The 24918-nt window shown below is 45.0% G+C and overlaps 1 protein-coding gene and 1 long non-coding RNA gene across 3 annotated transcripts in view; one reads left to right on the forward strand and one right to left on the reverse strand.

Annotated features, from left to right (window-relative positions):
* Positions 1–23335, forward strand: part of TMEM108 (transmembrane protein 108) — a 367120-nt gene extending 343785 nt beyond the window's left edge. The window contains exons 4-7 of the mRNA XM_051962345.1: positions 3488–5979; positions 6096–7536; positions 15621–15775; positions 20802–23335. Of these exons, the coding sequence (XP_051818305.1) occupies positions 3488–5979; positions 6096–7536; positions 15621–15775; positions 20802–20924 (4211 nt within the window). The 3' untranslated portion in view covers positions 20925–23335. The remainder of the gene's footprint in view (positions 1–3487; positions 5980–6095; positions 7537–15620; positions 15776–20801) is intronic.
* On the reverse strand, positions 656–3477 carry LOC127538888 (uncharacterized). 2 transcript variants are annotated; one of them, XR_007947775.1, is made up of 3 exons: positions 3365–3477; positions 1865–2088; positions 656–1260 (listed from the first exon to the last, which is right to left on the reverse strand). It is a non-coding gene; the product is annotated as an uncharacterized LOC127538888 (long non-coding RNA). The 2 variants fall into 2 exon arrangements; XR_007947776.1 differs by having other exon boundaries at positions 1865–2091.
* Positions 23336–24918: the final 1583 nt, after the last annotated feature.

Raw genomic sequence — 24918 nt, forward strand, 5'->3', positions numbered from 1 at the left:
GCCTGAATTCAAGGAACTCACGGCCAAATTAGGGATTCAACATGTAAATAATTAGGTACATACAAACTGTGTACCGAGAAGGTCATCTCAGAGGGAAAAGCGCTAACAGGTAGGGGGGCTAGAAAAAGCCTCTGAATGGCAGTAGGTAGAATGTGCCCATACACAAATTTATGTCCTCTGAAGAACAGTGGCCACAGACTGCACTGGAGAATGATAACCTGACATAATAGATCCAGAGATCCAGAGATTAAAAAAAAATAGTGTGGCTTAGGCTGCTCCCCAAAATACACAGTGGACAGGACTAGAGGCCCTCTGTACCCTACATGTGGCATATTGTGTCTATTTCTAGAGGTCACTGACAAATCAAAGAAGGGCAATCAGCTGATGATGCCCCAATCTATAACTAATAGCAGAATTTGCAAGACTATCCATATGGTTCAGTGGATAAAGCACTGGGCTGGAAGCCCCAAGTTCAGATTCAGCCTCAGACACTAACTAGCCATGTAACCTTGGATAAGTCACATTTTCTGTTTGCCTTAATCTACTGGAGTAGGAAATGGCAAACTACTCCAGATTGTTGCCAAGAAAATCTCATAGACAGCATAGTCTACAGGATCACAAAGAGTCAGACACAACTGAACAATAACAACATGTATATTATTAAAAAGGTTTATTTTCTTTTTCATGGAAGCAGGGAATATGATAGAGAGAGAAAATAAATGCTTATGAATTGAAAAAGTAAAAAAGGATTTTAAAAATAAAGAGAAAATAGCTTAAATATTCTGAGAGAAATATGTCTCCAAAACAAAGTTGTCCATTGTACTTAATCTCAGGTCAGCTGACTTTCAGGGATATTTTCATTTGCCTTGTAAAACACTGTGTAGCTTATTCCGGTGGTCCTGCTTAACTTCACTCTTCCTCATTTCATACAATCTCATGTTTCTCTGACTTGTGAGATGGCACTCATTTTTCATTTCATCCATATGCCATATTTTTGGTTAGCCATTCTCCAGTTGAGGGAGACTCACTTTGTTTCTACTTTGGGGCTACTCTACAAAGTTCAGTTATGACTAAGTTGGTAGATGCAATAATACCTTTCTTTCTGTCTTTGATTCCCCAAGGGCACATCTCCACTAGCGGGATCTTCAGGTGAAAGAGTACGAATGGTGTTATGACCCATCTCTCATAGTTCCGGGATCATTTTGCGTCTTTGCCGTCGATTTTTCCAAAACTGCTCCCCCAAGCTAAATGTCTTTTGTTCTGAAGAGCGAGAAACAAAACTAGATTGTGGGATGAATTCCCCACCGTCCTTTTTAGTCTGCATTTCATCTGAAAGCAAGTTATGTTCTCTGTCACTGATGCTAAACCAGGACATTTGTCAAGCCCGGGACCATAAAGGGACACGTGGCATAAATGGAGAGGTTGGGACCAAAGGTGCTAAGAATAGAATGTCCTTGCTGGAAACAAACTACAGTGGAGGGACGGGAATAATTAAGAATTGCTTCAGACATTTGTGACTTTTGTTCCTCGTGGTTATTGTTTCATCCCTTCATTTTCCATATCCTTTTCACCGAATAGCCTCAATCAGTATTTACTCAGAATCCATAAGGAGCCAGGTTTGTTCTGCCCTCTCCCAAATTCCATCCTTCATAAACAATGCAGAATAAACAAGGACAGGCTGTTCACCTTTGCTTCTGAATCATGGGTGGACAATTCAGAAGCAATGACTTGGTCAGGGTGAATTGGGGACAGGAGTAAATAGGAGGTCAGTGGTTGCACTAACAATGTATTATTGCAAGTGGCAAAGGGACTGGGGGGTTCTGAAGAGCCCTCCCTGGCACAGACCAGACAGGGAAATGGGTACCTTGCAAAGGGTTCCATTTACAGCAGTCCTCCAAAAGCACGCCGCTTTGGCAGACAGCTCCAGCCATACGCTTCCTCCATGCTGCCAGTACCTTTGTAGGACACTCCCGGGGAACACTGTGCCAGAAGCTGGTGCAGCATATTTCCAGCCTCCATCACCCTCTTTGACCAAGGGCTTCTTGTTGCTTTTTGCTGCCATGTAGAATTCATAGCTGGAATCGATCGCTGCTGGGGGTAGAGACAGACAACATATTTGCCAGACCAAAAGGAAGCCAAATGCCCCAAATTATACAGAGGAGCTGATTGCATTAGAAACCTCAGAATATTCCTCTGAAAGACTTCTCTGGGAAGAACTTTCCTAACCCATGGAAAGCTTTCTGAATATGCTTGGCTTGATTATGATGAAAATGGTGGTCCCTCTCACTGAGGAAAGATGATCAAGCATAATGGCATCTGTTGTTCCTGCTGCTCTACTGAAGGTGCCCCTTGACTGGATGCTCCAAATCTGAGCGGCTAGCCACCACTCTGAGGCTTTGTACCATCCTTTCCCTGATTCTACTTACTACCCTACATCCAGTCCCCCAAGGAATTTCCACGTTCACATGCTGTCCCTTGACTGGGCACCTTTGGGGACTTGCTTCTCCCACCCTCTGAGTTGGGACCACCCTTTTCATCATGGCACAGCGCACAGGGTAACAATTAGTATCTGAAAGGGTTCCCTTCTTGCTCCCAGGGTTCTTCCAGCACCCTTCAAGATGGAGCTGGTATGGTGAGGATTCCACGCCAGCCCCCTCACTTTCCTTTCTATGTTTCAGTTGTTTGAACTTAGAAAGCCCAAGGACCAATAATGGATCAGGCGACCCACTGCAGAGAAGGGAGGGCATCGAGGCAGAATGAGGCTCACATTTTCAGAGGCACACTTAACTATAAATTTTTATATAAGATTTTCATTAGTTTTTTTTTTAAGGGTCATTCAACCTTTTTTGAAGGAACCAGAAAGAATGGAAGAAAACCCAAAAAGAATCACAGACATGGAGCAGCTAGAGGGTGCAGTGGATAGAGCACCAGCCCTAAAGTCAGGACGAACAAATCTGTTCTCACACACTTAATATGTCCTGGCTGTGTGACCCTGGGCAAGTCACTTAACTCCAATTGCCTCAACAACAAAAGAACCACAGACAAGCAAGACACCTTTCAAAGATACAGACTCAATTTAGCAAATCTTTTTCTTTTTCTTTTTAGCTTTTCCAAGTTAGAGTAAGTTCAAATATACAAATATCGGTCTTAACTTTGAGGAGGGGGGCCATAATCCCCCCCACACACCTTAGTGTCTGGTAGAGGCAGGGAAGAGGGGAATTAGATTCATAACCTAAGTCAGTTCTAGATAGCAGAGTTCCAAATTTCAAGTCCAGAACCCCCTCTGGGTTCTAGTCCCAAACCCAGAATCCTCCAAGGTCACGAGATCAGCAAATATTTTGATAGGAAAGCGACCCGTAATTACCGTTGGGGGCCTCTTTTTCCGCGGTTTTACGTGTAGAAATGCCGGCTTTATTTGGTGTTTGCTAAGTTCAGAATCAAAGGACTTTCCAGCAATGTGAATTGTTCTCTGTTCCTCTCTCCCAAGGTGTTCTCTTGATCTTGGCACTGACAGAAGAGCTGGTTTTTGCCACCCAGGAACCGTCTCCCAGGGAGTCACCTCAGAGCCCCCAGATGGACACTCCCCCCGTTGCCATGGCGACAGTGCCCCCCAGTTCCACCAGTCACCATGCCACAGCGCCCGCCCCCACCACTGTGGTGGCCACAGTTCCCCAGACCAGCGGACGCCCCCTGACAGCTAGCGCCCCGACCACGGTGGCCAGGAAACCCCCCCACTCCAAGAAACACCCCCTTCCCAACGCCACTCCGGCCACCTTGGAGACGGCCACGCGCCGGCCCCCACGGCCCCCACGGCCCCCCGGCTCTTCGAGGAAGGCTCCTCGCCCACTCCCCGCCGGTGGCGGTGCTGGCCGGAAGGAGTCCCAGCGGGCACGCAACCAGAGCGCCCTCCGGCCTCTTGGGAAAATCTTTCAGATTTACAAAGGCAACTTCACGGGGCCCACGGGGCCCACGGAGCCCGGCCCCCACGGGGAGCCCCATCCCTCCACCCCCACTTATAATCCAATTTATAATCGCTCCTCCGATTCTCCGGGCTCCCGGGCTGTGACTGCCACCGCCACCCCGAAGCCCGATGGCGCAGTGCGGGGGCCCTCGGACTCTGCCCTCCGGCAGACCGAGCGAGAGAGCGGCCCTTCCCCCAGCAGCCACGGAAGGGAGCCCCAGGCCACGGGCGTGGTCCCCGAGCCTCCCACTGACCCAGAAACCACCACAGTGCCTTCTCAGCCCTCGCACAGTGAGCCGTCCCGGGACGTCCCAAGACTCAGCGACTCCTGGCTCCCCCCGACCCCAGGAACCAGCGTACCTTTGTTTGCCAGCCCCGGGGTCTTCACAGCCCCCGCAGGCTCTGTCCAGGCTGCCTTTAACGTCAGTGTTTCATCCCCGGTGGTGGGGAGCCCTCAGGGAGCTTCTTCTACAACCCAGCAGGCCCTGGCCAGCCCTGATCTGCAACCCAGCAGCGCCCTTTCTAGCAGGAGCCCTCAACTACTGTTCAGCACTCTCGTCTCCCAGAGCCCCAGCCTGGAGTCCAGCAGGAGCCCCGAGCTGCTGCCCAGCATCCTGTCCTCCCGGAACCCCGGTCTTCTGTCCAGTAGCACTGGCTCTGCTCAGAGCCCAGCCCTGCGCCCAGGCAGCACCCTCCCCACCAAGAGCTCCCCTTTATTCTCTAGCAGCATCCTCCCCACCAAGAGCCCCCCTTTATTCTCCAGCAGCACCCTCCCCACCAAGAGCCCCCCTTTATTCTCCAGCAGCACCCTCCCCACCAAGAGCCCCCCTTTATTCTCCAGCAGCACCCTCCCCACCAAGAGCCCCCCTTTATTCTCCAGCAGCACCCTCCCCACCAAGAGCCCCCCTTTATTCTCCAGCAGCACCCTCCCCACCAAGAGCCCCCCTTTATTCTCCAGCAGCAGCCTCCCCACCAAGAGCCCCCCCTTATTCTCCAGCAGCAGCCTCCCCACCAAGAGCCCCCCTTTATTCTCCAGCAGCAGCCTCCCCACCAAGAGCCCCTCTTTATTCTCCAGCAGCACCCTCCCCACCAAGAGCCCCCCTTTATTCTCCAGCAGCACCCTCCCCACCAAGAGCCCCCCTTTATTCTCCAGCAGCACCTCCCCACCAAGAGCCCCCCTTTATTCTCCAGCAGCAGCCTCCCCACCAAGAGCCCCCCTTTATTCTCCAGCAGCACCCTCCCCAAGAGCCCCCCTTTATTCTCCAGCAGCACCCTCCCCACCAAGAGCCCCCCTTTATTCTCCAGCAGCAGCCTCCCCACCAAGAGCCCCCCCTTATTCTCCAGCAGCACCCTCCCCACCAAGAGCCCCCCTTTATTCTCCAGCAGCACTCTCCCCACCAAGAGCCCCCCTTTATTCTCCAGCAGCACCCTCCCCACCAAGAGCCCCACTTTATTCTCCAGCAGCACCCTCCCCACCAAGAGCCCCACTTTATTCTCCAGCAGCACCCTCCCCACCAAGAGCCCCATCCTGCTCCTCAGCAGCACCTTTTCCCCCAAGGGCCCCCCTTTATTCTCCAGCAGCACCCTCCCCGAGAGTCCCACTCTACTCTCCAGTAACACCCTTGCCCCCAAGAGCCCCACCCTGCTCCCCAGCAGCACCCTTGCCCCCAAGAGCTCCACCCTGCTCCCCAGCAGCACCCTCCCTTCCAAGGGCCCCATTTTGTTCTCCAGCATCACTCTTGCCCCCAAGAGCCCCACTCTATACTCCAGCAGCACCCTCCCCCCCAAGAGCCCCACTTTTCTCCCCAGTACAATACCCCCCAAGAGCTCCACTTTTTTCCCCAGCACATTATTCCCCAAGAGCCCCACTCTACTCTCCAGCAACACACTTCCCTCCAAGAGCCCCACTTTTCTCCCCAGCAGCACCCTCCCCCCAAGGAGCCCTACTTTGCTCTCTGGCACCACCCTATCCCCAAGGAGCCCCACTTTTCTCCCCAGCAGCACCCTCCCCACCAAGAGCCCCCCCTTATTCTCCAGCAGCACCCTCCCTTCCAAGGGCCCCATTTTGTTCTCCAGCATCACTCTTGCCCCCAAGAGCCCCACTCTACTCTCCAGTAACACCCTTGCCCCCAAGAGCCCCACTCTACTCTCCAGCAACACACTTCCCTCCAAGAGCCCCACTTTTCTCCCCAGCAGCACCCTTGCCCCCAAGAGCTCCACCCTGCTCCCCAGCAGCACCCTTGCCCCCAAGAGCTCCACCCTGCTCCCCAGCAGCACCCTCCCCACCAAGAGCCCCATCCTGCTCCTCAGCAGCACCTTTTCCCCCAAGGGCCCCCCTTTATTCTCCAGCAGCAGCCTCCCCACCAAGAGCCCCATCCTGCTCCTCAGCAGCACCTTTTCCCCCAAGGGCCCCCCTTTATTCTCCAGCAGCACTCTCCCCACCAAGAGCCCCCCTTTATTCTCCAGCAACACCCTCCCCAAGAGCCCCCCTTTATTCTCCAGCAGCACCCTCCCCACCAAGAGCCCCCCTTTATTCTCCAGCAGCAGCCTCCCCACCAAGAGCCCCCCCTTATTCTCCAGCAGCACCCTCCCCACCAAGAGCCCCCCTTTATTCTCCAGCAGCACTCTCCCCACCAAGAGCCCCCCTTTATTCTCCAGCAGCACCCTCCCCACCAAGAGCCCCACTTTATTCTCCAGCAGCACCCTCCCCACCAAGAGCCCCACTTTATTCTCCAGCAGCATCCTCCCCACCAAGAGCCCCATCCTGCTCCTCAGCAGCACCTTTTCCCCCAAGGGCCCCCCTTTATTCTCCAGCAGCACCCTCCCCGAGAGTCCCACTCTACTCTCCAGTAACACCCTTGCCCCCAAGAGCCCCACCCTGCTCCCCAGCAGCACCCTTGCCCCCAAGAGCTCCACCCTGCTCCCCAGCAGCACCCTCCCTTCCAAGGGCCCCATTTTGTTCTCCAGCATCACTCTTGCCCCCAAGAGCCCCACTCTATACTCCAGCAGCACCCTCCCCCCCAAGAGCCCCACTTTTCTCCCCAGTACAATACCCCCCAAGAGCTCCACTTTTTTCCCCAGCACATTATTCCCCAAGAGCCCCACTCTACTCTCCAGCAACACACTTCCCTCCAAGAGCCCCACTTTTCTCCCCAGCAGCACCCTCCCCCCAAGGAGCCCTACTTTGCTCTCTGGCACCACCCTATCCCCAAGGAGCCCCACTTTTCTCCCCAGCACCCTTCCTCCCCAAAACCCCACTGTACTCTCCAGCATCACCCACCCCTCCAGGAGCCCCACCCCATTCTCCAGCAGGGCCCTTCCTACTGCTGAGGGGCATGTGATCGCCCACACAGTTGCCAGCAGAGTGCCCGGTCCCTTCTCTACGGTGGGCTCCACTGCTACAGGAAACTTCCTAAACAGACTGGTCCCTGCGGGCACCTGGAAGCCTGGCATGCCAGGGAACATCTCTCACGTCACCGAGGGGGACAAGCCCCAGCACAGACCCACCATCTGCCTGAGCAAGATGGACATTGTCTGGGTGATCTTGGCCATCAGCGTGCCCATCTCCTCCTGTTGTAAGTTACGCGGCTGTTTTCCCTCTACTCCCCCCAGACTACTCCTTCCACCCTTTTTCTCCATCCCGAGCTCCCCACCCTCCACCACCCCAAACTACAGCTGCACCACAAAGCAGGCTGTGCAAATGCCTGGCAATTACAGCTAGGACAGCTAGGGGGCGTCATGGTGCACAGAGCACACTGGGCGGTGGAGTCAGGAAGCTTCATCTTCATGAGTTCAAATCCAGCCTTAGACACTTTTTAGCTAGGCGACTAGACAAGCCGCTTCACTCTGCCTCAGTTTCATCATCTATAAAATCAGCTGAAAAAAGAAATGGTAAAACCACTCCGGTATCTTTGCCAAGAAAATCTCAAATGGGGTAGGGTTTAATAACAGTGATGGTTGTGGGGCAGCGGATTATTACTGTGCCTTCTTCTTTTTATCCTGTAAAAGGGTAAAAGAGATAGGCTATTCTCCCAAAATGCAACCTCTCTACAAATGGTCCAGGAGGACTTCCATTCTGGTTTGGGACTGCTCCAGTTGCCAGAAAATTCTTCCTAATACTGAATCCAAATCTGCCACCATAACTCCTTCATCCTGAGCTCTTGGTCCTCATTCTACTCTCTGTATTATACAGTTTTCAGTCCTTGTGCTATTTGAGGGCAGCCATTTCATTCCTTCCCATCTAGCCAAATGGTCTTTTTAAGGCTAAATATCTCCCTTGATCATTTTTCATGCTCTGATTTCCAGACCTTCTATTTTTCTCCTCCAAAGAAATTCTGCTTTATCATTGGCTTTTCAAGAGAGGTACCAAGAAAAGGGAGATTCAGGTATATAGAGATCAAAAATGGAACCAATTCCTACCTTCAGAGAGATTAGGAAATAACAGAGAAAGGAAAGGAGGGATAACAACTAGAGAATCTGGAAGGAGATAGAGCTTGAGGTGTATCTTGTCAGGAGCCGAGGAGTAAAGGTGAGGAATGGGAATAATCATTCTAGAGGTGGGAAAGGAGCCGGGTCATAGTACCTAGAATTTCCTTTGGAGTCAGAAAAGGTTGTTGTTTTGTTTGTTTGTTTTTTTCCTCAGCCAGATGGCCTTGTGCAGCTTTGCATCAGACACAAAGGAAATTGGGAAAGGTTTTTTCCAGATTTCCTGCAGAAGAGTAACCACACTTTTAAAAAATAACCAGGCTGCTAAGCTATGTCTAATTTTTAAAAGCCAGTGTTTCATAAGGTTTTGTTTCTTTGGTGCTGGGACTCCAAGGCCAGGGAAAGAGCTGGTGACATTCTGGAGGGCCAGGCCTACTGGATTTGAACTCAGTGGGCATGGGGCCAAATCCTGATTTTGCTCCCTACCGCCTTGAACAGATCATCTCCCCTCTGGCAGCCCTCAGCCTCCTCATGTGTCCAGTGTGGAGTTTGGACTTCCAAGTTCAAATCCCATGATTAACCCCAATGAGGCTTCACTTAAATGGCCAGAATTGGGAGGTTCCTTTGGAATATCCAAAAAGCCCATCTTGAAAGTCTGGAGATGGGACAATTGTGAATAATAAACAAAAAGTGTCTCATGTGCGTGTCACACTTGGCAACTGAGAGAGGACTTGCAGGCCCTTACACCCTCCTGTGAAGTTAGCAGGGCAGGGGCTGTTCTCCCACTGCTCCCCTCTTGGTTCCACCATCATTGCCATTATTGTGTGGCATGGAAAATAACAGCAACAATAATAGCAATAATGTGGGTGGTATTAGACTCCACACCTCTGGTGATAAGTGGCCCCGGCCCTTAATCTCTAGCTTCCCTGGAAAGTCAAGGCAGAAGGCTGGGCACACCGGAGCAGGCCCCTTGCAGGAGACAAAGAGCTTGGGACTCGGTGGGCTTGCCTATGCCCCTTGTAGAATGGCAGATTTTTTAGATGAGGACTATTTCATCTTTGTCTTTGAATGTTTCACTCCTGCCCCAGTGCCTAGCACAGTGTCTAGCACATAATAAGGATTTAATCAAGTCAATGTGCATTGATTAATTAATCGGAAAGACTAGCCACCTAAAACAGCAGCAGTCCAACCTGACAGCAGAAGGCGGGGGGCCCCCTCCACATCTGAGTAGGTGATGGCTGGAGGACCCCGTTTTATAAAAGCCAAGGGATGCTTTGTCTCTGGAACCTCTTGCAGTGGCTCTCATGCTCATCCTAAACTCTTGGCTGAGTGCTAGTGTGGTGGAGTCTGCTGCCCCCCTCAGGACATAGGCTGTTCATGTCATTCTTCAACCCTTGGAAGCTTGTACTTCAGGTGTTCTCCCTGTGAACCATCAGGTCAAATATCTTTGACATGCTTATATATTGACCCTGCAAAAATACAACCATATCATTTTAGTTGTCTAGATACACAATCAAGATGTGTCCGGTGGGACTTGAATTCAGGTTTTCCCAGCTTGGAGGTGAATTCTCTTTCCACTCTACCATACTTCTCTGGGATCTAAACCCTACTCTCCCCAAAAATTCTAGGTTGGAATTATTCTCTGATCAGTCCAAAGCTTGGGGTGAGCAGTATAAGACAGCCAGCTCAAGCAAGGCTGGGCTCTGGGGACCCTGCTACCAAGAAACAGAAAAGGGAAAATGGGGAGCACAAGAAGGGGGAACAAGAGGCTGGGTGTTAATGAAAAGCACTCAAACACCAGATTCCTAGCCACATCCCCCCTTCTTTGCCCTTGTGCACCACTCTGTTATCCTGGATAGATAGCTGCCTCAGCCAGGCTGAGACCTGGGAAAGACCTGAATTTAGAAAGAGCAAGGTTACCCCAATAATTGCATCCCTGGCCAATGGTCTGGACTTTTGTCTTGTCTCTGGACTTTGATGGGCTCTGGAGGACAGAGAAAGGCTGAGGACTTTATGCAGCTCTTTCTCATTTAATCCAATTCACATGCAAATCAAGACATCCCTATGATGTCATTGGTCCTCTCCAAAAAAGGACAAACAACCGACTCTATTATTATGATGGACCTGCCATCTCAGAGGTTTGGGCACTCCAATAATGCAGAGAGCAAGCCATCCATTCCCATGCAACTTTGCCCTTCTCTCTGAAAAGACATTAATGATACTTCCCCCTGACCTTTATTCATTTCATTCATTGCATGGCTTTAAGGATCTACTGAGTTCAAGGCCTTGAGTGCTATTGGAAATATAATCATGAATAAATGATGGTCCCTGTCCTCAGGAAGCCTACAGTCTAATGCAGCAGAGATGACTTAGGAAAGAAATGACAAAGAAATAGAATATTGGGCAGGATATGATGGTCCTGTAAGAGAATAAGTTATTGCCATCCAGTGAATCATGAAAACTTTCATGGAAGAGGCAGGACTTAAGGCTGCCTCTTGAAAAATAGATAAGATTTCATCAGATAGAGATTGGTAAGGAGGGCTTTACAGGCAGAGGCACGGAGGCAGAAAAGCTAAGGATACGTTTAGGAAATAGCAAGCAGTGCAGTTTGACTTGCAGCAGCAGCGTTCCAGTAAATGTTTAATAACCAGCTCTCTAGGGGAGAGGAAATGAATTTATGACACACTTTAAAGTCTAGTATGCATTATTAACATTTTCTCTGTCACTTTCCTAAGTCTAGACAATCAACAAAACAATAAATCATACCCTGAATATTGACAGTTTCCAAGAAATATTGCTTATACTGAAATTTTAACATTTGGCTCTCACAAACTGGTTAAAGCAGGCTCCAGCATGCCCCTGACTGTGTCATAGAGCACATGTAATTATGTGGCACATTGAACAAATTACAAGGGATAGAGTTCCTGGTTAGGAAGAACTGAGTTCAAATGTGACCTCAGACACTTACTAACTGGATGACCCTGTTTGCCTCAGTTTCCTTATCTGGAGAAGAAAATGGCAAACTGGTCCCAGATCTTTGCCAAGGAAACCCCAAATGAGGTCACAGAGAGTCAACTAGGCAACAAAGAGAGCTATGGAAACTAAGTCTGGAAAGACAAAGCTGGACCAGATCATAGCAGGGCTCGAATGCCAGAGAAAGGAGTTTTGACTTGATGCATTATGTAATGGGGAACCATTGGAGACAGTTATTATTTTTTTAACTAGACTAGAGACTACAGATGCAATTTCACTGGGACTAAGGAATCAGCACCTACTGTGCTGCTGAGAATATTGCCTAGAATGCTGGGAGGGTGACTGACTTGGGCAGGATTTGAATCCAGCTCTTTCTGTCTCCCAAGATTGTTCTCTATCAGTTTCACCCAAACTGACTCTTCTTAAGCTTAGAGAATGACAAAATGAGAACATGCTGTAAGGCTATTCCTCTGGGAAGTGCTATGAAGGGTAGACTGAAAGAGGAGACATCTTTAGAGATTCCAGCGTACTAGTTCAGGTTGGAAGTAATAAAACCTGAGTGATGATGTCAGCAGGGAAACGAGAGGGATAGATTGTTGTTGTTCTGGCTTTCTTTGTATCCCCTTAGGACAGTACCTCGTACATTTTTATTTGTTTCACTTGCTTTGAGTCATGTCCTACTCATTGTGACTCCATATGGGGTTATCTTAGCAAAGATACTAGAGCGGTTTGCCTAGTATGGGGTAGACACACAGTGTCTACCACTTAATAAATGCTTCTTGACTTGATTTGACCTCATGCGGTGTAATGGAATTGGTCTAAAGGGTCAGAAGACTTGGGATGAGACCTACTCCTGATATTACCTGGGAAAGTCACTTACCCACTGAATCCTAGTCTCTTCATCAGTAAAATGGGTGTCATAATACTTTTATTTTCTACGTGCTCTGCAGGTTATTGTGAAAGAGCTTTGTAGATCTTAAAACGAGATTTGACCAGGATTCAGTTTCCTCATCTATACGGTGAAGACAAGATTCCCTTTAAGGCCTCTTTCGGCACTAAATCAGTGACTTTATGAATAATGAGTTATTCTTATCATTATCATTGAGAGCCATATAAGGAAAAATGAAATAATAACCAATAGACAGTTATAATATATGATTATATAATAATATAATAGTGGATTGACCATTCAGTCTAGAGTCAGAAAGACTCAAGTCCATCCCTATATATTTACTAGCAATGTAACCCTGGGCATTTAGGTTGACCTCAGTTTCCTCATCTATAAAATGTGAATAGCAATAGCACTTACCTCCCAATTGAGATAACATAAAGCACTTTGCAAACACTAATTATTTTTTAATAATATTATCACTTTAAAGATCACAGGCTATTTTACAGGCATTATACTATGTGATCCTCTCAACAGCTCTGTGAGACAGATAATGCAAGTGTTAATTCTCCCCATTTTGTAGATGAGAAAACTGAAGGTTGGAGCTACTAAGAGAATTATGCACATTCAGTAAATGGCAAAACTAGTACTGAGACTTAGCTAGGTGTTCTTTCTTTAGATTTGGCGCGCTTTCCATCCTGCATCTGGGACCCCAAGCTGAAAAACAGCAGACCTGAGTCACTTCCAGTTGGATCACAGTGTTATGTGACCTTGGACAGGGCTCCCAGCCCTGCCTCTGTGAAGGGGCCAGTGTTAAGGTTCTGGATTTTGTTTTTCTGAAGGAGGGACGTCCATGGAATATAGATCCCACCCTCACCTCCTGCCTTTGAGTGAGATGGAAACCACCAATTTGTCCCATTAATGGGATTTTGGTTATGATGAGGACCACAGTTTCCCTTCTATTGAAGCATTAGCTAAAACAGGAAATGGGGTCTCTGGTAAATAGAAAGTTTGTTTGCCATAACATCCAAATACCTCTGACACCTCTTTCCTCGTTTCCCCTTTTCCCAGGCTATAGTTCTAATAAATAATTTTAGCGAGAGCTGAGGAAAGGACTTTCCCATTTTCTCTAACTTTCTGTTTATGATTTGTGCTTTGCCAGCCCATAGTCCCTTAACTATTTAGTCATTGAAGGGGGAGGGTTGCATCTCTACAGACTCGAGGTTGAGAAGAAGCCAGATATGCTTTTGAAGCATCCCAGGGGAAAAAAAAAGAATTAAAGGAGAAACAAGAAAATTAGAGTTATTCCTCAGAATCAAAATAGATCAGAATAGAGGAAATCCCACTCTGAGAAATACCAGGAAGGTGTGGTAAAGAAGCATGGTCTTTTCTCATTCATTCAACAAACACTAAGGACTTTCTCTATACCTGTGTCTTAATAAGGTCTTCAGATATAAATACAAAAACGAAACAGCTCCTACCCTCAAGGAGCTTACATTCTATTGGGAGGGAACAATATAAATACAAAATGAATATAATATACATAAATATGAATTTATTTATAGATCTCTATGCTAATAATATATATACATATAATGTTTATGTCATTCAATCCAAACAATATTATAATATAAAATTTGTTATATTTATAAATAATATATAATATAAACTTCTACTACAAATACAAAAGAGTAAATATAAAATCAATACAAGCTGATTTCTGCGTTGGGAGAGGGGGATCAGGAAAGGCCTCAAATGAGAAATGATATTTAAGTTGAACCTTGAATGAAACTAGGAATTCTAAGCAATGGGCATGAAGACCATGAATTTAGAATTGGAAAGGATAGTGGCCGCTAAGTGGCACCCATAGTGCTCAGAGCATTAGCCCTGGATGCAGGAAGACCTCAAAAGATGCAAATGTGACCTCAGACACTTCCTAGCTGTGTGATCCTGGGCAAGTCCCTTCTCTCCAATTGTGAGGGACATTCACAATGATCTAGTCCAACCTCTGTTTTACAATTGAGGAAACATTTGCATTGTTTATCACCGATAGATAATCTGAGGAAATCACCCAGAGGCTGACTTGCTCAATTTCCACAGTTACTAAGTTTCAAATCAGATCCTCTGACTCCAACTGTAGCACTCTTTGTTGCATACTTTCAAATCTTTTTGATAGACTATCAGAGCTGCCTTTTCCTCTCTAACCTTTACCTGACCAACAGCTAACCATCTCTTTGCCTTGAAACAATTTAGGACCTTGAGTAATCGCTCCAACTTGCTTCAACCTAGTAAATGGCCTAGGTACTATTTCCAGGCAGCTTCTCCATTCCAGGTGTTTCCTATCAAAAAATTCCCCCAAGAAATCTTAGGCAGGACTTTGAAGAGCTCCTTAGGACTTCTTGTGGTCCCTAGGATTTTATTTTCTTCTAAGTATCTCCCAAAGTTTTTGAAGCTCAGAGGTTCTTGCCCTTGTAATTTGGAACAGAGCTAAGTCTCCATGTTTATTGTGGTCCAAACCTGTCCCTAGGGGAAATTGAAGGCAGGGATATCCATTAAAGTGTGCAATTTGGTTCACCTTTCCAACCTCCAGCTCACTAAGGTACAACATGATCTATCCTGAGTTTTCCCAGTAGGCCTAACTAAGATTTGTTAGGGGAAGGGAAGAGAGAAAAGGAGAGAATAGAGACATATCATGAAAGGCTTGTTTTGAAAAATCACTGATGGTGGACCTTTTCCTTCAGCAGTTACACACACACACACACACACACACACACACACACACACACACATACACACACATATGTTTGCTGAAGCTAGGCAGTGTTAAGTGTCTGAGATTAGATTTGAATTCAGATCCTGCAGACTTCAGGGTTGATGCTCTATCCACTGCACCACCTAGCTGCTCACATATATTTTCAACTGAAATAGCCTGATTGCATTCCCATCTCTATCTCAGGCAATTGGCCCTACTTCATAATGACTTGATGAGCCATTAATTAATGAATATTGATGAATGATTAATGTCTTGGGATATGCACAGGGCAGGATCATCTCTGTTGGGCTTAGACTAGAGGTGTACATCATCACTTAGCTCCCAGGCCATGCGAAAGACTTTCCACCAGGATCATCATGGAACCATAGAGCTGGAAAGGACTTTAGAGGCCAGAAAGTCCAATGTCCTCATCTTATAGATGAAGAAATTGAGATTGCAGGTAAAGTGATTTGCTCAGTCACACAGCTAGCAAGTATTTGAGGCAGGATTTTAACTCAGATCCTCCTGACTCCAAATCCAATGCTCTGTGTACTATGGTGCTACTCCTAAATGAGTTCTTCTAACAGTGACCAGATCTTGCCTTCTGTCTCTCTCTATAGCGGTCTTGCTGACTGTGTGTTGCATGAGGAGGAAGAAGAAAACATCAAACCCAGAAAACAACCTGAGCTATTGGAACAATGCTATCACCATGGATTACTTCAACAGGCATGCTGTGGAGCTGCCCAGGGAGATTCAGTCCTTGGAAACTTCTGAGGTACTGGGTCCAACTGGGGGAATGATAATTAGGGCTAGTCTTAGGAGCAACTCTGGGCCCTCTCTGATGCTGCATCATGGCATAGTGGTGAATCAGGACCCTGAATTCTCAAAGGACAGGCCAGCCAGTCTTCCTGTTCAAGCAAAAAGGTTTTGAGTTGCATGGTCAGGCATGGCCAACATATTGACTCCTTTTTCCCCTCTTGATTAAATTTCATTGTTATAAGAGAGAATGCAATAGAAGGAAGTGGGTAAGTGTGAATCATTGGGAAGTGACAAGTTTTCTTTCTAAAATATTAAAATAGACATGGGTACACTAGGAAGGAAGGAAGGAAGGAAGAAAGGAAGGAAGGAAGGAAGGAAGGAAGGAAGGAAGGAAGGAAGGAAGGAAGGAAGGAAGGAAGGAAAGGAGGGAGGGAGGAAAAAAGAAGAAAGAGAGGGAGGGAGGAAAAAGGAGTGAGGGAAGGAAGACAAGAAAAAAAGTTTAAAAGAAGGAAGAGGAAAAAAAAAGAAGGAAGAGAAGGAAAAGAAAGAAAGAAAAAGGGGAGAGAGAAAGAAAAGGATGGAAAGTCTGTCAAGTAATGAACTCACTGTCATTGGAAGAACAGCCTAACCAGGTTCAGAACAGTTTATCACCAGAGGGTTAGCCATTTGGTGATAAAGTTTTTTTACCATATCAACTCAAAAAGAATACTAAAAAAGAGAGGGTTGCATTAAGCGTTGGCAAAAGGAGTATCTATGCCAATCAATCCTACATCCTGACAATACAGGCACACCTTGAAAATATGATAGCTTCACTTCCAGGCTACTGCAATTAAGCAAATATTACAATAAAATGAATCACACAAATTTTTTGGTTTCCCAGTACACATAAATTATGTTTGCATTTTTGTAGTCTATTAAAAGTGTAAAAGTATTATGTATTCAATATATATATACATATATATATACATATATGTATATATACACACCTTACTTTAAAGTGCTTTATTCCTTAAAAAAAAAAAAAAAATACAATAAAATGCTAGCCATCATCTGGGCCTTCAGAGAATCTCTTTGGTTATGGAGATTCTTGCCTCAATGTTGATGGCTGCTGACCTATCAGAACCTTTAGTTCTTTAGCAACCTTTAGTTGCTAAAGGTTGGGGATGGAAATTTACCACATGGATTGAGTGATTCATTTGAATTAGAGGCCATTATGGGGTTACTCGTTGGCCTAATATCAATATTATTGAGAGGGAAAGAGATAGAACACAGCTTTTATTAAGTTCACAGTTTTCTATGTATGTAGTTCATGGAACCCAAAACAATTACAATGATAACATCATAGATCACCAATAGTATATATAGTAATAATAATGAAAAAGTTTGAAATATTGCAAAAATTACCATAATGTGACTCAGAGATATAAGGAGAGCACATGGTGTTAGGAAAATGGCACTAATAGAATTATTTAATGAACGATTGTCACAAATCACACGCAAAAAAAAACCCCACAAAATCTGCAAAGTGCAATAAAAGAAGGTATGCCTTTATTGAAATCTGGGGATCAGAATAAAATTACTCCCCTTCCTTCCTTCCTTCCTTCCTTCCTTCCTTCCTTCCTTCCTTCCTTCCTTCCTTCCTCGCTCTCTCCCTCCATTCTTTCTTCCTCCCTTCTCTGCCTCTGCATGGGTCATAAGGAAGCTTTGAAAACTTTGCTTACACAATGTGCTATATAGTAAACCCTTGGCCACAAAATCCATGGAATGAGTAAGCAAAACATTGGCAGAGCCCTCATAGAATTGTCTATGTGCTTCATCCTGTACCAATGAAAGTAAAAGAAGTGGAAAGGACTAGCTATGCTGAATCTGAATAAGGGATGACTTCTCAAAAGTCCTTCTACAATCTGTGCCCTATCTCTGAATAGACCTAATTTTTTTTTAGAAAATGTATTTTAAAATAATATGTAATTCAATGTAAAAATACATTGTCTAAAAAGTACCATTTACAATTAAAAAGGGAGCATGGTTTTTTGGCCACCTGAAAGGAGGCTAGACATGATGGTACAACATGATGTGCCCATAGCAGACCATATCTGAAGTTTTGGGTTCCCTTCTGGCCATGTTATTTTAGGAAGGACAAAGATCAGCTGGAACAGGCCAAAAGCAGGGTAGCCAAGACAGCAAAGGGCCTTGAATTCATGTCATATGAGAAGACAAGGAGAAGGTGACAAAAAGTGTGCTTTCAACTATTTGAAGGGTTGTCAAGGAAAGAAAGAATCACTCTTATTCTGCTCAATTCCAGAGGACCAAACTAAAAGCAATGTATCATTCAGTCAGTCAACAAGTGTTAATTAAGTATTTACTATGTACCAGGCACCTGGCTGAGCACTGGGGATCCAAAAAAAAAAAAAAAAAAAAAAGAAGCCAAAGTCAATCCTTGCTTTCAAAGAGCTCATGCAAGCAACTGTATACAAATAAACAATATACAGGATAAATTGTAAATATTCAATAGAATGAAGGCATTAAAATTGGGTAGAGGTAAGAGTAACTCCTAACACAGGATTTTCCAAAGCCCTCAGCTTACACAGACTAGATCCAGTCTTGGGGGTGTTCCTAAAAAGGAGGATCTGACCTTTTTATTAACTCGCTCTGTCTTCACCCAAGTTTTTATTTGTCTAGGTTTTCACAAATGGGGTAATAAGAGTCCCCAGTGCACTATAAGCACTCTTTACAATGCATTTCAGATATTAGAGAATCTTCCGATCCCTAAACTTCCCAAATGGGGAGCCATCAAGGCAAGCGCTACCCAAGAAATCTCCTTTTCCCTTCTGGAAGGCTACACAGGAACACACTGCTGAGGAAATCATACCCCTCCCTACTTCCCTACACAAGAAGTTGGGGTCCATTAACATGCCGTAGCCAGGGATTTGTGGTCCAGGAATTGCCCCCTCAGGCCACCTAGTCAAGCACATGATATCTACCAAGTGCTTCTGCCAAAAGTCACCATTGACTTCCCTTCTTTCCCATTCCTTGTATACTCCAGTAGAAAACTGTGAAAATGGGAAAAAATGGGAGAAGGGCTAAACATGCCTAATAGTTTAACTTTATAAGAGGGCAAAAGGGATGTTCCCTCCCAGAAAACCCCATCTTCTCAAGAGTTCTAGGCATCAGCTCATCTTGAGGACAGCCCAATCACTGGACATCAATCAGGCACTAGAAACCAATCAGAAATTGTCATTATCTACTGACCAAAATGTCAGTGGACGTGTCCATCCTCCATGGAAAGAGAGTTATGCTTGCATATCTGTAAAGGGAAAGGCATGTTTCTGAAACTGAATGAGGAAAATTATCCAGTCAACTCTTCTCCAAAGATAAAGTAAAGCTTTATGAAAGGAGAAGCTTCTAAATAATTAGAGCTTTTTCAAAAGCGGGCTGTATTACCTCTGAAAAGAGAGTCCCCCCTCACTGATGGTCTTTAAACAAAGACTAAATGATCCCTTGTGGGGTATGTCATCAGGTTCTACTAAGGGTTGGACCATATGACCCCTGAGGTCCTGAGTAACTCTGGGATTCTTGACAATCCACAGAGTAGATGGACCATGTAAGGATTATCATGAGACAGACCCACACACGTGCACACACGTGCACCCATACATTTTGCTGGTCCAAAATATAGGCCACTGATTGTACAAAACTGAGTGCTTTTTTTTCCAATATAAACATATATTTCTTTCCTTTCAAAGAGCTTTCATTTTAAAGGTGCAGCCTACATTTAGGGGTGCCACTTACAATTGCACCAATATGGTACTTAAACTTGTTTATATCCAGATCTGCTTGGTACTCAGAATTATTCACTTACTCTTTCCCATTTAAGCTGCCAATTTCGTGGCTTGCCAAAAGCTTCTCCAAAACAGATTTTTATAGTGGCATTTAAACCCAGTATCTTACTCTCCTGCTGTGTTGACGAACCTCCCATCTCGGCACGCTCAGCCCTCCACCAGAAGGGAATGGAGAGAGAAACTAATTGAGGAACGGATGTAGAAAATCATACTGCCTGAAATATGCTTGGAGTTTGGAGTCCTTTTCCTCTTTCCATCTTTCCTTCCCTGCTTCCCTCCCTATGCAATATGCTCTAGTGAATGGATCCACTTTACCATGTTTTATAGTGCTAACCTATTCCCAAGCTTCCAGGTTCTAGATAGTTCCTTCCTAATTAGGGGAAGAGGAGAAGGGGGCATTGAACAGGTGGGAAAAGGAAACTGTGGCCCCAGATACACTTTTCTCTTCCTGTAATTCCAAAACAAATCTTTGGGAAAAAATGATTTAATCATTGAAAATAAATTATTTTATAAGGATTCCTCCTTTCTCTCATTCATCCTTCTTTGTCTCCTTTTTTCCCTTCCCCTTTCCTTCACTTTCCTTTTCTCTCTGTTCTCCCTTCTCTATCTCCCTTCTCCTTCCCTCTTCTCTCCCTTTCTCTAATCCTCTTCCTCTCCCTTGTCTCTTCCCCTCCCTTCTTTCTTTTCTCCTTACACTCCTTCTTGTCACACATATATCAAATGCGTTCCCAGTTTGACTTGCTGAAGAAGCACCATTGCGTTAGGGGCTCTGCCTTTCACATTAGCCGTGCAACATTGTCAGTTCATCTGGAGAGGGACCATTTCATTTTTCTCATTGTGTCTCTCCCTCCACTAGGCACAGTATCTTGCATATAGTGGGCTGAATAAATGTTTATTGAATTATCAGCTTCTAGAGGTGAAGACATCCATAATCAAAAAAAATACATATGCTTTTAGAACATTTCTTAAATGTCACCTTCATATTAAGGAAGCTTGGTAGCAACTCCCTGCTGCCATCTTCTTGTCCAAAGACCTAGGAGTAGTTCCAGGATTCTTTCTTATCAGCCCATAGCTTATGTCAGAATCCAGACTGGTTATGACTCACTAGTAAGTTTCTGAAGGTGGATTTGAATCTAGGACTTTCCGGTTCAAGTCTGATTATCTGTGTCTCTCTCATACCCTTTCCTGTCATTTTCTCCTCAGGACCAGCTCTCAGAGCCCCGCTCCCCGGCCAACGGAGATTACAGAGGCAGCGGGATAGTACTTGTAAACCCTTTCTGTCAAGAAACGCTGTTTGTAGGCAGCGACCAAGTGTCTGAGATCTAACCGGCACCAGCTTGCTCGCGTTACAATTCTGTGCTTTCCGTCTCTAAATTATAAATACATATATATATATATATATTATAAATATAACCTTTGTGTAACCCTGACTTAATGAGAAACATTTTCAGCTTTTTTTTCCTAAGAATTGTCAACATCTTTTTTATAAGTGTGGTTGAAAAGAAAACTTTACAGAATGACCTGTGGCTTTATAAAATAAAGGCATTTCTAAGTAAAATGGTCACTCCAATTACTTCTCTTGGTATCTATCCTCAAAGTTATGTGAGGAAATTATTTTCACAAGGCCCCAAAGTCAAATAAGTTGCCTGACCTCAGTCTCTGTCTGATTTATCTATACTCCTAATATGGTCAACTGTATTGCCATTTATGTGGTCCATAGGGGCCAATCCCCTCTCATCTGAACCTGTTCCCACATTTCCTAATATTCTCCCGAGAGAAGGAACCAAGGTCATTTGGGCATAAGGGGTAACCAGATTCACAAAAGAGGGAGTGGGGAGAAGGGCCATACGATCGTCAAATTAAGGCTGAAATGGACCTTAGAAAGTATCAGTCCCAATTCTGTCATTTTGACAGATGAGGTAACTGAGGCCCAGCATGGTTGATTGATCTGCCGAAGTTCTCATAGCTAGTCAATGGGAGAGCTCTCCACAGAGCCCAGGATCTCTGATTACAAAATCCACTTCCCATTATACCACACTGGGCTGCCTCCCTGTAACTATCTCAGAGCGAGTTCTCTAGGTCAGCTAGCCATCCAGACTATTTTGCCATTTGCTATAAAGCAAAATTCCATCCAAGCTTTTGGAACTTGGTCAAGGAATTATAGTCATGGAAGTACTAAATGGACTGCCTCATACGTCAATTCACCTTATGAGAAACTCGTAAGGCACAGCACCAAGAGATAGCGTGCTGTAATGAGAAAAGAAAAAAAAAAAAAAAAAAAACAGTGGATTTGTAGTAAAAAGACCTGGAATCAAATCCTATTTCTTCCCCTTTCTGCCTGCAACTCTGGACAAATTATTTCAGTCCTCTGGGTCTCAGTTTTCCCCATCAAAAAATAAGGGATTTGTTCTAGTTGGTATTAAGAGCCCTTTCGGTCCTAAATCTTATGACAGAATCTTATGCCATAGAACAGCATGATGGAAATTATTTTGGTGGTCATAAAAATATTTTGTCTTTTAACCACTTCTCTCCCATTCATAACTATTAACTTTTAGATGGAAGGAAATTTGTGTTAGGATTGCACTTCAACTTTTTAAAGAAGGGTAAGCCATTTGCCATCCCCAAAAGAATACTTAGGACAAAGCTATTCATCAAATGTTTTGTAGGCTTTTTTAAAACTATGAAAAAATTATGTGGACACATGGCTACTCTTACTTTCCTCTGAAATAAGTTTCCCTCCTCCTGCAATCTTAAAAAGAATTAAATTTCCATGGCAAATCATTTAGAAGAAAATGCCAAGTAAATTCCTGCTATACACTTCAGAATGAATCTCCAGAAGTGTAAATCACTGCCCTCCTGGATTTTCCCAGGAATCGCAGTTCTTTTCCATCCAGAACCTTTGAAAGCTTTAGTCATTGTTGAGTGTTCCAACCCTCTCACCACTACCATTGCCCACCCACGTAGGGATCAAGCAAATCAGTGACTCAGGAAGGACTCTTAAAGAGAGGTGACTTTCCCTTCCTTCACGAATTGTCTAGATCCTTGGGGAAAGATATTTTGGCCTTCCAATTAACAATGGAGTGGGTGACCGGAAAGGTCTCTAAAGGTTCCTTCTGAGATTCTGTAACCCAGAAGACTTTGACTTGAAATTCAGTAAAGCAAGGTTACATTAAAGAATTCCAATCCAGTATTTATCATTTGATAAATGATTTTTTAAATAGAATATATTTTGAATATGTGTCATTGAAGTTTGATGGGGGAATCCAATAATTATTGCTTCATCTACTTGTGTCATTGCATTAGGCTTTGTACCATGGTTGTTTTTTTTTTCTCTTTCCTCTCCCATTTCCTTGAAGAAAAAGATGGCCCTCAATGTGTGTGTCTTCCTTGTTGTACGAGCCTACCTGTGTGAGTTACTTTGTCACGTCTACTCTGAAGACTTACCCACTAGGGGAACTGTGGTTTAGGGAACCATTATTACCTGTCTCTGCTGTTGTTGTTTTTTATTTTGTTTTAACCTAAACATAGCGTTTCTGTTAGCCTACTGTGCTTAGCATACCAATGTGTGTATATATAGAGATACATATGTAAAGTAAATCTATATATAATATATGTAATCAAAGATGCATATGTTATATATATATGAACGTATAACCTATTTTTCTTGATCTATAATATTCAGCTACTATGTATATACAAATAAATGTATTTTATTAGCCAGAGGCTTAAGTTCCTAACACCTTTTGCCTTTCTGTTTGTTTTTAAATAACTCATTAGATCATAAATTAACATCAGTATCATGCTTATGTCCATTGGGTTGCCATGGGAGCCAGAGGAGGGGTATTCCTGTTTGGGGTTAAAAAAAAAAAAGAGGTTAGACTAGATGTTCTCTGAGATTCCACACCAAGAAGCTGCGGTTGTTGGGTTTCAAATTGTGTTTAAAACAGGGCTGGATTAAATTTGTGTTGTTAAGACTTGATCATTTGACAAAATTAGCATTGGGCCTTTAAAAAGTTTCAGCCACCTGCATTTTGCTCCATCTTTGAAGATGTTGGTACCAGTGGAAGTGTGTCCTCCTTCTACTCCAAGTAGGAGACATTTCATTTGGGGAGATCTGTGGGAAAGAAAGCCCTGGGTTTATTTTCCTTGGGGAAGCAGGGGAAGGAAACATCTGAAAGTGGTCGGTTCTTAAATAAATGAATCATGGGGGAATCCTAACAAGCTAAACTGAAGCTCAGATTTCAGACGTTCAGAATCCAGGTCCATCTTGGAACACATCCAAGGTCAGGCTAGTCAAGCAGAAAGGATTTCATAACAACTCAGTTTCATCTTGACCCCATAGCACGAACCAGACGATGGCCTCAAGGCCGTGTCTGCCTAGACCATTCCAAAAAGCTAATCACCAGAACTAGTTTTTTAGAAGATCTTTATATCGGGGACTTACAGAACCAGGCACTGGTGTTAGGTGCTGGAGATGCGAGGGAAAAAGTCCAACAATCCTTTTCTTCAAGAAGCTTACATTCTAACCAAGGGAGACACACTGTCTACATCTATAACCAAATATATGACAATAGACTGTTATTATGATATACTTAGGGTATAATAACAAAATAATGGGGGTGGGGAGAGAAAGCACCAGCAGCTGAAGGTGGGAGAAGGTCAGGAAAAGATTCATATAAAAGATGGCATTTAACTGAGCTTTGTAGAAAACTAGAGAATCCAGGAGATAGCTTTGGGCTGGTTATTAGGTCAAATCTGGCTGCAGGCCCTTGCTAGCTGTGTGACCCCGGGCAAGTCACTTCCTCTGGTTTGCCTCAGTTTCCTCCTTTGAAAAATGAGCTGGAGAAGGAAACGGCTCCAGTAAAGTAAACCCCAAATGGCATGATTCTGAACTCGGCCCTCTGACTCCAGAGCTAAGGCTCTTGCCACCGCCCAAATCTATGATCCTAGAACCCTCTTTCATTAGATGTAAAGGGCTAAGTAGCCTCTATAAATGGAAAATGGACCGTTTTTCCCATCCAAACCCAAGCTCAACCTGAGTGGTATCTCTTCCCCTCCTCTCTCCCCATCGGCAGGGGCCAGCTGTCTGGAAAAATCAGGAGGCACTGAAGTCCTGACATGGCAGAGAATGAGTGAATGAACACAGCCACTGCCTGGGGCAGGGCCTCATTGTCTGGGTGTGCAGAGGCCCAAGTCCCAGAAGCATCTCCTTTCAGCTGCCTGAATGAGAGAAGCCCGTGGAAGCCCAGAACAATGGGGCCCGGGACCCTGATTTGACAGCTTTCCAGAATGCCTCGTGTCAGAGGCAACAGGACCAGAG

This window comes from Antechinus flavipes, chromosome 5, assembly GCF_016432865.1.
Source record: "Antechinus flavipes isolate AdamAnt ecotype Samford, QLD, Australia chromosome 5, AdamAnt_v2, whole genome shotgun sequence".
NCBI classification, from domain to species: Eukaryota; Metazoa; Chordata; class Mammalia; order Dasyuromorphia; family Dasyuridae; genus Antechinus; species Antechinus flavipes.